The 15,580-nt window shown below is 39.7% G+C and overlaps 1 protein-coding gene across 1 annotated transcript in view; it reads left to right on the top strand.

Annotated features, from left to right (window-relative positions):
- The window catches only part of SLC25A31 (solute carrier family 25 member 31), a 40,635-nt gene extending 26,246 nt beyond the window's left edge, over positions 1 to 14,389 (top strand). Inside the window, exon 6 of the mRNA XM_035023102.1 lies at positions 14,189 to 14,389. Coding sequence (XP_034878993.1) covers positions 14,189 to 14,389 — 201 coding nt within the window. The remainder of the gene's footprint in view (positions 1 to 14,188) is intronic.
- Positions 14,390 to 15,580: the final 1,191 nt, after the last annotated feature.

Below are 15,580 nucleotides of genomic sequence, written 5' to 3'. Positions count from 1 at the left end.
CTATTACAAATGCTAATCTGTATGTACACTCTGAAGTTGTGTGGGGTATTTTTTGTTGTTTTACACACACAGGTATATAATCTGTGATTAATGCTAGGTTTCTTCCCCTTATCAATTCTTGTACCTTTTATTTCCTTTTCTTGCCTTTCTGCACTGACTGAGACCTCTGATTCAGTGTTATTAAAGAAGTAATAATTAGGGGCACCTGGGTGTCTCAGTTGGTTAAGCAGCTGCCTTCAGCTCAGGTCATGATCCCAGGGTCCTGGGATCGAGCCCCGCATCAGGCTCCCTGCTCAGCAGAGAGCCTGCTTCTCCCTTTACCTCTGCCTGCCTCTCTGCCTACTTGTGCTTTCTATCTCACTGTCAAATAAATAAAATAAAGGGGGCGGAGCAAGATGGCGGAGGAATAAGAGACCTGGATTTCGTCTCCTCTCAGGAATTCAGCCGGATAGCGATCAAACCATTCTGAACACCTACAAACTCAACAGGAGATCAAAGAAAAGAATAGCAACAACTCTCTCATCAGAAAAGCGACCACTTTCTGGAAGGTAGGACGTGCGGAGAAGTGAATCCAAGGCGCTATTCGGGAGGATAGACGGCGGGGGAGGGGTCTCCGTCGGCCGCTTCTGGCAAGTGATAGAACCACAGAGCACAAAATCGGAACTTTTAAAAGTCTGCTCCGCTGAGGGACATCATTCTGGTGGCTAAGCGGGGGGTGGAACCCTCCGGGACAGTGTGGTCTCAGGACCCTTGGGGTCACAGAAAGACCAGGGGTGCCTGAGTGTGGCAGAGCTCCCAGGTAACGGAGCAGGGAAGCCGGCTGCAGAGGCAGAGCCCAGGCGCAGGCCCTCAGCTCGGGGTGGCCATAAACCGTGATCCGCAGCACAGTCGGGCCACTGCTCCTCCAGCAGGGACCCAACAAGCAGCAGATCCGGGGAGACTCGCCTTCCTCCCCCCAGGAGGAGCCGCGTGGGAGTGCACCGCAGGGATCTGCTGGGTTTGGAGACTCCACCCGGGGTCGGGTGCCAGAGATAGAAACGCGCGGTCACAGGCCGGGTGAGCACAGAGTGCGGCCGGAGACCGGGGAGATGGGAGTGACTGACTGCTTTTCTCTGGGGCGCACTGAGGAGAGGGGCCCCAAGTTCTCGGCTCCTCTGGGGTGGAGATTGGGAGGCCGTCATTTTCACTCTCCGCCTCCAAAGCTGTACGGAAAGCTCGCAGGGAACAAAAGCTCTGGAAAGCAACCCGAGCAGATTACTTAGCCCGGACCAGGCAAGGGTGAGGCAATTCCGCCTCCGGCAAAGACATTTGGAAATCACGGCAACAGGCCCCTCCCCCAGAAGATCAGCGAGAGCAGCCAGCCAAGACCAAGTTTACCGATCAATGAGAACGGCAAAACTCCCACGCTAGGGGAATACTGTACATAGAATTCATGGCTTTTTTACCATGATTCTTTTGTCTTTCAAAGTTAATTTTTTTTTAACTGTCTTTTTTTTTTTTTGAATTTTTCTTTTTCCCTTTTTCAACCAACATCTTATCAATCCCTTTTTTTAAAAAACATTTTTATTTTTCATTTTTAGAGTCATATTCTATCCCTTTATAGTAGTTACCCGTATTTTTGGCATATATGTATAAGTTATTCTCTCTTTAAAATTTTGAGATAGTTTCTTCTAACAGATTAAAATATACCCTAAATCTCTAGCATATGGTTTTTTCTACTCCTCTGCCTGATCACATTCTCTCCCTTTTTTTTTTTTTAAATCCTCCTCTTTCTTTTTCCAAACAACTTCTTATCAATTCCTTTTATAAAATTTTTTATAATTTCCACCTTTACAATCATACTCCATCCCTTCATCATATCAACCCTTATTTTTGTACATATATAAGTTTTGTTTCTTTAAAATTTTGGGAGGCACTTTCTTCTAAAAGACCAAAATACACCCCAAATCTAGTGTGTGGCACTGATCTATATACCAGCCTGATCATATTTGATCACATTCTGGTTTTTGTTGTTGTTTTGTTTTGTTTGTTTTTCTTTGTTTTTATCTTTATCTTTTTCTTTTTCTTCTTTTTCTTTTTTCTCTCTTTCCGTTTCTTTTTCCACTGCTTCAGGTCTTTTCTGATTTGTTTAGAGTATATTTTCTGGGAACGTTGTTACTCTGCTATCATTTTGTTCTCTCATTAATCTATTCTCCTCTGCACAAAATGACGAGATGGAAAAAAAATCACCTCAACAAAAAGAACAAGAGGTAGTACCGACTGCCAGGGACCTACTCAATACGGACATTAGTATGATGTCAGATCTAGAGTTCAGAATCTCACTTTAAAGATACTAGCTGGACTTGAAAAAAATATGGAAGTTATTAGAGAAACCCTTTCTGGAGAAGTAAAAGAACTAAAATCTAACCAAGTAGAAATCAAAAAGGCTATTAATGAGGTGCAATCAAAAATGGGGGCGCTAACTGCTAGGATAAATGAGGCAGAAGAGAGAATCAGTAATATAGAAGACCAAATGATGGAAAATAAAGAAGCTGAGAAAAAGAGAGATAAACAACTACTGGACCACGAGGGCAGAATTCGAGAGATAAGCGATACCATAAGACTAAACAACATTAGAATAATTGGGATCCCAGAAGAAGAAGAAAGAGAGAGAGGGGCAGAAGATATACTGGAGCAAATTATAGCAGAGAACTTCCCTAATTTGGGGAAGGAAACAGGCATCAAAATCCAAGAGGCACAGAGAACCCCTCTCAAAATCAATAAAAATAGGTCAACAACCCGACATCTAACAGTACAACTTACGAGTCTCATAGACAAAGAGAAAACCCTGAAAGCAGCTCGGGAGAAGAGATATGTAACCTACAATGGTAGAAACATTAGATTGGCAACAGACCTATCCACAGAGACCTGGCAGGCCAGAAAGGACTGGCAGGATATATTCAGAGCACTAAATGAGAAAAATATGCAGCCAAGAATACTGTATCCAGCTAGGCTGTCACTGAAATTTGAAGGAGAGATAAAAACCTTCCAGGACAAACAAAAACTAAAGGAATTTGGAAACACAAAACCAGCGCTACAGGAAATCTTGAAAGGGGTCCTCTAAGCAAAGAGAGACCCTAAAAGCAACATAGACCAGAAAGGAACACAGACAATATACGGTAACAGTCACCTCCCAGGCAATACAATGGCACTAAATTCTTATCTTTCAATAGTTACCCTGAACGTAAATGGGCTAAATGCCCCAATCAAAAGACACAGGCTATCAGACTGGATTAAAAAACAAGACCCATCAATATGCTGTCTGCAAGAGACTCATTTTAGAACCAAAGCCACCCCCAGATTGAAAGTGAGGGGGTGGAAAACCATTTACCATGCTAATGGACACCAAAAGAAAGCTGGGGTGGCAATCCTTATATCAGACAAATTAGATTTTAAACCAAAGACTGTAATAAGAGATGAGGAATGACATTACATCCTACTTAAAGGGTCTATCCAACAAGAAGATCTAACAATTGTAAATATCTATGCCCCTAACATGGGAGCAGGCAATTATATAAGCCAATTAATAACAAAAGCAAAGAAACACATCGACAACAATACAATAAAAGTGGGGGACCTTAACACCCCCCTCACTGAAATGGACAGATCGTCTAAGCAAAAGATCAACAAGGAAATAAAGACTTTAAAGGACACACTGGAACAAATGGACTTCACAGACATATTCAGAACATTCCATCCCAAAGCAACGGAATACACATTCTTCTCTAGTGCCCATGGAACATTCTTCAGAATAGATCACATCCTAGGTCATAAATCAGGTATCAACCAGTACCAAAAGATTGGGATCATTCCCTGCCTATTTTCAGACCACAATGCTTTGAAACTAGAACTCAGTCACTAGAGGAAAGTCAGAAAGAACTCAAATACATGGAGGCTAAAGAGCATCCTACTGAAGAATGAATGGGTCAACCAGGAAATTAAAGAAGAATTAAAAAAATACATGGAAACCAATGAAAATGAAAACACAACTATTCAAAATCTTTGGGATGCAGCAAAGGCAGTCCTAAGAGGAAAGTATATAGCAATACAAGCCTTTCTCAAGAAACAAGAAAGGTCTCAAGTACACAACCTAACCCTACACCTAAAGGAGCTGCAGAAAGAACAGCAAATAAAGACTAAACCCAGCAGGAGAAGAGAAATCATAAAGATCAGAGCAGAAATCAATGAAATAGAAACTAAAAGAACAGTAGAACAGATCAACGAAACTAGGAGCTGGTTCTTTGAAAGAATTAACAAGATTGATAAACCCCTGGCCAGACTTATCAAAAAGAGAAGAGAAAAGACCCAAATCAACAAAATCATGAATGAAAGAGGAGAGATCACAACCAACACCAAAGAAATACAAACAATTATAAGAACATATTATGAGCAACTCTATGCCAGCGAATTAGATAACCTGGGAGAAATGGAGGCATTCCTAGAGATGTATCAACTACCAAAACTGAACCAGGATGAAATAGAAAACCTGAACAGACCTATAACCACTAAGGAAATTGAAGCAGTCATCAAAAATCTCCCAACAAACAAAAGCCCAGGGCCAGATGGCTTCCCAGGGGAATTCTACCAAACATTTCAAGAAGAATTAATACCTATTCTTCTGAAACTGTTCCAAAAAATAGAAATGGAAGGAAAACTTCCAAACTTATTTTATGAGGCCAGCATTACCTTGATCCCAAAACCAGACAAAGACCCCATCAAAAAGGAGAATTACAGACCAATATCCCTGATGAACATGGATGCAAAAATTCTCACCAAAATACTAGCCAATAAGATCCAACAGTACATTAAAAGGATTATTCACCATGACCAAGTGGGATTTATCCCTGGGCTGCAAGGTTGGTTCAACATCCCCAAATCAATCAATGTGATACAATACATTAACAAAAGAAAGAACAAGAATCATATGATCCTCTCAATAGATGCAGAAAAAGCATTTGACAAAGTACAGCATCCTTTCTTGATCAAAACTCTTCAGAGTATAGGGATCGAGGGTACATACCTCAATATCATAAAAGCCATCTATGAAAAACCTACAGCAAATATCATTCTCAATGGGGAAAAACTGAGAGCTTTCCCCCTAAGGTCAAGAACGCGGCAGGGATGTCCACTATCACCACTGCATCAACATAGTATTGGAAGTCCTAGCCACAGCAATCAAGACAACAAAAAGAAATCAAAGTCATCCAAATTGGCAAAGAAGAAGTCAAACTCTCACTCTTTGCAGATGATATGATACTTTATGTGGAAAATCCAAAAGACTCCACCCCAAAACTGCTAGAACTCATAATCAGGAATTCAGTAAAGTGGCAGGATATAAAATCAATGCACAGAAATCACTGGCATTCCTATACACCTACAACAAGACAGAAGAAAGAGAAATTAAGGAGTCGATCCCATTTACAATTGCACCCAAAACCATAAGATACCTAGGAATAAATCTAACCAAAGAGACAAAGGATCTGGACTCAGAAAACTATAAAATACTCATGAAAGAAATTGAGGAAGACACAAAGAAATGGAAAAACGTTCCATGCTCATGGATTGGAAGAACAAATATTGTGAAGATGTCAATGCTACCTAGAGCAATCTACACATTCAATGCAATCCCCATCAAAATACCATCCACTTTTTTCAAAGAAATGGAACAAATCATCCTAAAATTTGTATGGAACCAGGAAAGACCCCGCATAGCCAGAGGAATGTTGAAAAAAAAAAAACAAAGCTGGTGGCATCACAATTCCGGACTTCCAGCTCTATTACAAAGCTGTCATCATCAAGACAGTATGGTACTGGCACAAAAACAGACACGTAGATCAATGGAACAGAATAGAGAGCCCAGAAATGGACCCTCAACTCTATGGTCAACTCATCTTTGACAAAGCAGGGAAGAATGTCCAATGGAAAAAAGACAGTCTCTTCAACAAATGATGTTGGGAAAATTGGATAGCCACATGCAGAAGAATGAAACTGGACCATTTCCTTACACCACACACAAAAATAGACTCCAAATGGTTGAAAGACCTCAATGTGAGACAGGAGTCCATCTAAATCCTAAAGGAGAACACAGGCAGAAACCTCTTTGACCTCAGCCGAAGCAACTTCTTCCTAGAAACATTGCCAAAGGCAAGGGAAGCAAGGGCAAAAATGAACTATTGGGACTTCATCAAGATAAAAAGCTTTTGCACAGCAAAGGAAACAGTCAACAAAACCAAAAGACAACCGACAAATGGGAGAAGATATTTGAAATGACATATCAGATAAAGGGCTAGTATCCAAAATCTATAAAGAACTCATCAAACTCAACACCCAAAGAACAAAGAATCCAATCAAGAAATGGGCAGAAGACATGGACATTTTTCCAAAGAAGACATCCAAATGGCCAACAGACACATGAAAAAGTGCTCAATATCGCTCGGCATCAGGGAAATCCAAATCAAAACCTCAGTGAGATACCACCTCACACCAATCAGAATGGCTAAAATTAACAAGTCAGGAAACAACAGATGTTGGCGGGGGTGCGGAGAAAGGGGAACCCTCCTACATTGTTGGTGGGAATGCAAGCTGGTGCAGCCACCCTGGAAAACAGTATGGAGGTTCCTCAAAAAGTTAAAAATAGAGCTACCATATGATCCAGCAATTGCACTACTGGGTATTTACCCCAAAGATACAAAAGTAGGGATTTGAAGGGGTACGTGCACCCCGATGTTTATAGCAGCAATGTCCACATTAGCCAAACTGTGGAAAGAGCCAAGATGTCCATCGACAGATGAATGGATAAAGAAGAAGTGGTATATATATACAATGGAATATTATGCAGCCATCAAAAGGAATGAGATCTTGCCATTTGCAACGACGTGGATGGAACTGGAGGGTATTATGTTGAGCGAAATAAGTCAAACAGAGAAAGACATGTATCATATGACCTCATTGATATGAGGAATTCTTAATCTCAGGAAACAAACTGAGGGTTGCTGGAGTGGGGGGTGGGGTGGGAGGGATGGGGTGACTGGGTGATAGACACTGGGGAGGGTATGTGCTCTGGTGAGCGCTGTGAATTGTGCGAGACTGTTGAATCTCAGATCTGTACCTCTGAAACAAATAATGCAATACATGTTAAGAAGAAAAAAAGAAGAAGAAGGTAGCAGGAGGGGAAGAATGAAGGGGGCGGAAATCGGAGGGGTAGACGAACCATGAGAGATGATGGACTCTGAAAAACAAACTGAGGGTTCTAGAGGGGAGGGGGGTGGGAGGATGGGTTAGCCTGGTGATGGGTATTGAGGAGGGCACATTCTGTATGCAGCACTGGGTGTTATGCACAAACAATGAATCATGGAACACTACATCTAAAACTAATGATGTAATGTATGGGGATTAACATAAGAAAAAAAAGAAAACAAAAAAAAAATTTAAATAATTTTTTTTAAAAAAAGAAGTAATAATTAACAACATGTCTTTTTTGCGAATCTTATAGGAATACCTTCAAAGTTACATAAATTAATGTTAGCTGTGGGGTTGTTGTAGGTATCCTTCATCATATTATGGCTGTTCCTTTCTGTTTTGGGTTACAACAGTTTTTATTATTATTTTTTTTTATTATGTTATGTTAGTCACCATACAATACATTATTGGTTTTTGATGTGGTGATCCACGATCCATTGTTTTCGTATAACACCCAGTGCTCCATGCAGTACGTGCCCTCCTTAATACCCATCACCGGGCTAACCAATCCCCCCTGCCCCCTCCCCTCTAAAACCCTGTTTGTTTCTCAGAGTCCATAGTCTCTCATGGTTCATCTCTCCCTCCAATTCCCCCTCCCCATTTTTCCCTTCCTTCTCCTAATGTCCTCCATGTTATTCCTTATGTTCCACAAATAAATGAAACCATATGATAATTGACTTTCTCTGCTTGACTTATTTCACTTAGCATAATCTCCTCCAGTCTCACCCATATTGATGTAAAAGTTGGGTATTCATCCTTTCTGATGGCTGAGTAATATTCCATTGTATATATGAACCACATCTTCTTTATCCATTCATCTGTTGAAGGGCATCTCGGCTCTTTCCACAGTTTGGCTATTGTGGACATTGCTGTTATGCACATTGGGGTGCATATGGCCGTTCTTTTCACTACATCTGTGTCTTTGGGGTAAATACCCGGGAGTGCAATTGCTGGGTCATAGGGTAGCTCTATTTTTAAATTTTTGAGGAACCTCCACACTGTTTTCCAAAGTGGCTGTACCAACTTGCATTCCCACCAACAGTGTAAGAGGGTTCCCCTTTCTCCACAACCTCTCCAACATTTGTTGTTTCTTTCCCTGTCCATTTTTGCCATTCTAACTGGTGTAAGGTGGTATCTCAGTGTGGTTTTCATTTGGATTTCCATGATGGCCAATGATGATGAACATTTTTTCATGTGTCTGTTAGCCATTTGTATGTCTTCTTCAGAGAAGTGTGTTCATATCTTCTGCCCACTTTTTGACTTGATTATTTGTTTTTTGGGTGTTGAGTTTGAGAAGTTCTTTATAGATCTTGGATACCAGCCCTTTATATGTAGTGTCATTTGCAAATATCTTCTCCCATTCTGTGGGTTTCCTCTTTGTTTTATTGACTGTTTCCTTTGCTGTGCAGAAGCTTTTTATCTTGATGAAGTCCCAAAGTTCATTTTTGCTTTTGTTTCACTAGCTTTTAGAAGTGTATCTTGAAAGAAGTTGCTGTGGCCGATGTCAAAGAGGTTACTGCTTATGTTTTCCTCTAGCATTTTGATGGATTCCTGTCACACATTGAGGTCTTTCATCCACTTTGAGTTTATCTTTGTGAATGGTGTTAGAGAATGGTCGAGTTTCATTCTTCTGCATGTGGCTGTCCAATTTTCCCAGCACCATTTATTGAAGAGACTGTCTTTTTTCCATTGCATGTTTTTTCCTGCTTTGTCAAAGATTATTTGACCATATGGTTCTTCTCCCTCCTCTTATTAATGTGTTCTATCACATTGATTGATTTGCGAATGTTGAACCACCCTTGCATCCCGGGGATAAATCCCACTTGGTCATGGTGGATGATCCTTTTAATGTATTGTTAGATCCTATTAGCTAGGATTTTGTTGAGGATTTTGGAATCCATATTCATCAGGGATATTGGTCTGAAATTCTCCTTTTTGATGGGGTTTTGCCTGGTTTGGGGATTAAGGTAATGCTGGCCTCATAGAATGAGTTTGGAAGTTTTCCTTCTGTTTCTATTTTTTGAAACAGCTTCAGTAGATATTATTTCTTCTTTGAATGGTAGAATTCCCCAGGGAATCCATCAGGCCCTGGACTCTTGTTTTTTGGGAGGTTTTTGATCACTGCTTCAATCTCGTTACTGGTTATTGGCCTATTCAGGTTGTCAATTTCCTCCTGCTTCAGTCTTGGCAGCTTATAGGTTTCCAGGAAGGCCTCCATTTCATCCAGATTGCTCAATTTATTGGCATAGAGTTGTTGATAATAATTTCTAATAATTGTTTATATTTCCTTGGTGTTAGTTGTGATCTCTTCCCTTTCATTCATAATTTTATTAATTTGGGTCCTTTCTTTTTTCTTTTGGATAAGTCTGGCCAGTGGTTTATCAATCTTATTAATTCTTTCAAAGAACCAACTTCTAGTTTCATTGATCTGATCTAATTGTTTCTGGTTTCTAATTCATTGTTTCTGGTTTCTAATTCATTGATTTCTGCTCTAATTTTAATTATTTCTCTTCTAGTGAGTGGCTTAGCCATCATTTGTTGCTTTTTCTCTAGTTCTTTAAGGTGTAGAGTTAGTTGGTGAATTCGGGATTTTTCTGTTTTTTTTTGAGTGAGGCTTGGATGGCTATGTATTTCCCCCTTAGGACCGCCTTTGCAGTATCCCATAGGTTTTGGACCGATGTGTTTTCATTCTCATTGATTTCCATGAATTGTTTAAGTTCTTCTTTGATTTCCTGGTTGACCCAAACATTCTTGAGCAGAGTGGTCTTTAGCTTCCAAGTGTCTGAATTTCTGCCAGATTTTTTCTTGTGATTGAGTTCCAGTTTTAGAGCATTGTGGTCTGAGAATATGCAGGGAATAATCTCAGTCTTTTGGTATCAGTTGAGACCTGATTTGTGGCCCAGTACATGGTCTATTCTGGAGAAAGTTCCATGCGCGTTCGAGAAGAATGAGTATTCTGTTGTTTTAGGGTGGAAAGTTCTATAAATATGAGGTCCATCTGGTCCAATGTATCAGTCAAAGCTCTTGTTTCCTTGTTGATTTTCTGCTTAGATGATCTGTCCATTGCTGAGAGTGGAGTATTGAGGTCTCCTACAATTAACGTATTGTTATCAATATGACTCTTTATTTTGGTTAACAGTTGGCTTGTGTAGATGGCTGCTCCCATGTTGGGGGCATAGATATTTACAATTGTTAGATCTTCTTGTTGGATAGACCCTTTAAGAATGATATAGTGTCCTTCTGTGTCTCTTATTACAGACTTTAGTTTAAAATCTAATTTATCTGATACAAGAATTGCTACCCCAGCTTTCTTTTGAGGTCCGGTGGCATGGAAGATGGATCTCCATCCCTTTACTTTTAGTCTGGATGTATCTTTAGGTTCAAAATGAGTCTCTTGTAGACAGCATATGGATGAGTCCTGTCTTTTTATCCAATCTGCAACCCTGTGCCGTTTTATGGGAGCGTTTAGGCCATTCACATTGAGAGTGATCATTGAAAGATATGAATTAATTGTCATCATGTTGCCTGTGAAGATGTTGTTTTTATAGATTGTCCCTGTAAATTTCTGTTGTATATCACTCTTGGGGTCTTTCTCCTTTTATAGAACCCCCCTTAATATTTCTTGCAGGGCCGGCTTAGTGGTCACATATTCTTTCAGCTTCTGCCAGTCGTGGAAGCTCTGCATCTCTCCATCCATTCTAAATGAAAGCCTTGCCGGATAAAGTATTCTTGGCTGCATGTTCTTCTCATTTAGTACCCTGAATATGTCTTGCCAGCCCTTTCTGGCATGCCAGGTCTTTGTGGATAGGTCTGACGTTATTCTGATGTTCCTCTCTCTGTACTTAAGGAATCTCTTCCCCCTAACTGCCCTTAAGGTGGTTTCCTTGGTTCTAAGATTTGCGAGTTTTACTATTACATGCCGGGGTGTTGGCCTGTTTTCCTTGATCTTGGGAGGGGTCCTCTCTGCCTCTAGGATGCAAATGTTTGTTTCATTCCCCAGATTAGGGAAGTTCTCAGCTACGATTTGCTCAAATACATCTTCTAGTCCTCTCTCTCTCTCCACTCCCGCCGGATTCCAATTATTCTGACATTGGAACGCTTCGTGGTGTCACTTATTTCTCTGATTCTATTTTCATGGATTCTGAGTTGTTTTTCCCTGGCCTCCTCTTTTCCCTTTTTATCTATTATATTGTCCTCCAGGTTGCTTATTCGTTCTTCTGCCTCAGTTACCCTAGCTGTTAGATTATCTAGATTGGATTGGATCTCATTGATAACATTTTTAAGGTCTGCCAATTCAGCTTTCATTTCTGCCCTTAGAGACTCTATGTTGCCATTAATTGATTTCTCCATTCTAGCCATTGTCTTCACAATTGCTAGCCTGAATTCCATCTCCGACATCTTGGTTATATCTGCATCCATTTGTAAATCTGCAGCACAAGTCATAATCTCTGAGTCTTTTCTATTTTGGGGGCTCCTCCTCCTAGTCATTCTGTTGATGGGTGTTTGAGGGAATATGTAGAGTCCAAATGATTGACCAGAACCCAAGCAAGATGCACCTGTTTTCTTGGGACCTTAGGGTTGCTGGCCTCTTGTTTTCCCAGCCTGTCTTCTGTGGGAGGGGCCTGCCGCGCTGTTACTCAGGCAACCCTGTTTGGGCGGAGTTGCCCTGCCCCCCTGTGGCAGGGGATGGGCTCAGCGGGAATCAGTTTGGGGGGCTTTTGTTCTCTGGCGGCTTTCCCTGGCGGCTTTCCGCGTCTCTTCTGCGAGTCAGAGCAGAAGAGACCATTTCCAACCCTCTGCCTCAGAGCAGAGAGACCGCAGTCTGTTCTTCAGTGAGCTCTCCAGGCCACACCGTGTCGTTTGTCGTTTCTGTCCGTGCTGCTATAAACTGCAGCGTCCTGGGTTGTGCGCCCCTCCGCAGCGCTCCCAGTCCTGCCTCCAGGTCGGGGCACATCTCTGCCCTTTGTGCTTCTAAAACCGCCAGCCGCTCCCAGTTTGTGCCCGCGCATCACCCCGCTGCTCCGGGTTTCTGCCCCGGCTGCCGTAGAGTCCTTTCCCTGCTGCTACCGGTCTGCGAGTGTGTGCCCCGTCCACATCACGCGACGCTGTCGCTCACCGGCGGTGTAGGATCCCCACGGCCAGGCACCCTCCCGCTGCCGTTTATCCTCCAATAATCTGCCGCGGAATCATTGCTCCCCGCTTAGTACCTCAAAACCAACCGTCTGCGATATTGTTTGTAGAGATCCAGATCTTCTTACATCTCAGGCTGGTTTCGTGGGTGCTCAGAGTGGTCTGGTGGATATCCAGCTCAATTCCAGGGACCAGTTGAGATAAGGTCCCCTACTCCTCCGCCATCTTTCCCCCCTCCCGGGTTACAACAGTTTTTAATCATGATTGGTAATTCTATATCTGTTGAGATGATTTTCTGTATCTGTTGAGATAATTTCATTTTTCTATATCTGTTGAGATGATTTCATTTTTCTTTTTTCATATGTTAATATATTACATTAATCTGTTTTCCAGAGCTAAACCAACCGTATATGTCTAGTATAAACCCAGCTTGGTCATTATATATTGTATTTTATATTTTTAGCTGGGTTTGATTTCCTAGTTTTTGTTCAGAAGTTTTGCATTGTTTCATTGACTTTGGTTTGTAATTTTTCCTTCCTGTATTGTCCTAGTCTAATTTTGATATCAAGGTTATGCCAACCTTATAAAATATATGGGGGAGTCTTCCACTTTTTCTCTTCTCTAGAATAACTTCTGTAAGATTGGAATTAAATGTTCATTGAATATTTAGTAGGGATCACATATAAAGCCATCTGGACCCATAGTTTAAGAGGATTTTCAACAACTGATTAGATTACTTTAGTGAATTTCATATATTACTCTAATGTTTTATTTTTTATTCTGTTGGTAAATTATACTTTTTTAGGAATTTGTCCATTTCTTCTGAGTTTTCAAAATAGGTTTCATGAAGTTGCTTGTACTATTATCTTGCTTTTTTCTTAATCTCTGGATCATTAGCAGTGATGATACCTTTGATGTTTCTAATAGTTTTGGAGACTTTTCTCGTTTTTCCTCAAACAGTGTTTCTAGAAATTTGTCAGTAAACTGTATTTCAAATAACTAACTTTGACTTTGTATGCTTTCTGTTGTATTTATTTCCTATTTCCTTAATTCCATAATTTCTGCTGGCTACTTTCTTATTTCAACTTTCTTTAGGTTTAAAAATGTTTAGGTTGCTTATTAATTTTCAGCTTTTCCTTTCTAATTTTTTTTTTTTTTTTTGAGAGAGAGAGACAGAGAGAGAGCATGAGAGAGGGGAGGGTCGGGAGGGTCAGAGGGAGAAGCAGACTCCCTGCCGAGCAGGGAGCCCGATGCGGGACTCGATCCAGGGACTCCAGGATCATGACCTGAGCCGAAGGCAGTCGCTCAACCAACTGAGCCACTCAGGCGCCCCCCCTTTCTAATATTTCAAAGTCATTAATTTCCTTATAAGTTACCACTCACGCTGCATCCTACAAATTTAGTTAAGGAGTTTCATGGTTATTATTAGGTTTTAAATATCTTCTAAGATGTGTTTTTCTTAGTATCCAAACAGTTGATAGTTTTCTAGTTGTCTTTTTTGTTGTCAGTTTCTCACTTAATTGCAATGTAGTGAGAGGGTAAATCATAGCATGTGATGACCATCTTTTGAAATTTGTTAAGCCTTATAATCATTTTTCAAGTGGGCCAGAGAAGTATGAGTATTCTTCAACCACTGGGTGCAATATTCAATATATGCCTATTAATGCAACATACTTATTCAACAGAGTATTAATTTTATCTGTCCTTAGTGCTGGAAAAAATCTATCTTAAGATGAAAGATATTAAAATAATGGCAAACTATTTGTCTTCCCTTGTATAGAGTGGTGAGGCTGAACGGCAATATAAAGGAACTTTAGACTGCTTTGTGAAGATATACCAACATGAGGGAATCAATGCATTTTTTCGTGGTGCCTTCTCCAATATCCTTCGTGGTACAGGGGGTGCTTTGGTGTTGGTACTATATGATAAAATTAAAGAATTCCTTAATATTGATATTGGAGGTAGTTCATCAGGAGATTAAGAAATACATGTATTTAACTTGTTAAACATACAAATTATATAGCTGCCATTTATATACAATTTGATAGAGTGTTATTACTGTCAATATTTTTTAGAATCTTAATTCTGCAATAAAGCATATGATTTTTCAAGGATTTTAAATACTAAAAATCAGATAAATGTGGGTTTCCTTCCTACTTAGACTCAAACTTTAATGAGACATTTGACTTATAAGTAGTATGTGTTATTTCTATTAGTTTAAAATCTTTTTCTTTTGTGATGAAAAATTAAAATGTATAATACTAAAATCTAAGAAATGAAAGCATATTCTTTTTAAATGCTCTTCTCTTAATATAACTGTCTTCTCATCTTTTAAAATCATATGATATGACAAATATTTCTTAAAAGCTTATCAGGAGATGGCATCATATTTATGGGCAGAAGTAAACTTTCTTCTACAACATCTCTATTAAGACAGCTCAGGTATTACTATGTATAGTTTATTTTATCATATACCTGTTATAAGCACAGATTCTAGATCTGTTCATAAAAAATTGATGACTTTATGACACTATAAACATGTAGATGGAAAAGAAAAGATATAAAATGGTGTGTCTGCTTTTATCTTTAAAATAAAATTTGGCTGATGTGAGTATATCTTGGAACAAAAAATATACCTTTGAGAATTAGTTTGTGTCTCTGTATTGATAATAAAGCTTAAAACTGTTATATATGAGGTTTTTTTCCTTGATTCTAACTTCATTAATAAGCAGAGAGTAACAAATTTTTTGTCAGAATTTGGAACTGACTTAAAGACAGAAAACAGGGTTTCCAAGGTTTTATACAAGAGTCTGTCTTGTTTTTCAGAAATGTTGTAGAAGATAGTACATTTGAAATCCCCAAGATTTTAACATTTTAGCAAGTAAAGGAATGTTAAGCTAGAGGGGATAAACTATAGAGATTGTGGAGGCTGTGAATGTGCAGAAATAGAGTAGGTGAACTTCCTGGTGCACAGCGGCAAAAGTATAAGTATACATCTGTTTTGGTGAATTTTACATTGTTTTCTCACGGCAAGGTTTGCTAGGGAAAAAAAAAAAGACAAAAAAGCAACAACAAATTAATAATATATATCCAATAATTATAATGTGGTATGAAAATATCTGATTTCTATTGGTGGGAAAAAAATCACATACTATTAATACTACTGTGATTT

Source organism: Mirounga leonina, unplaced genomic scaffold (assembly GCF_011800145.1).
Source record: "Mirounga leonina isolate KUSES-001 unplaced genomic scaffold, KU_Mleo_1.0 Mir_176, whole genome shotgun sequence".
NCBI classification, from domain to species: Eukaryota; Metazoa; Chordata; class Mammalia; order Carnivora; family Phocidae; genus Mirounga; species Mirounga leonina.
Note: the sequence above shows the minus strand (reverse complement) of the source record. Positions and strands in the feature narration are given on the sequence as shown.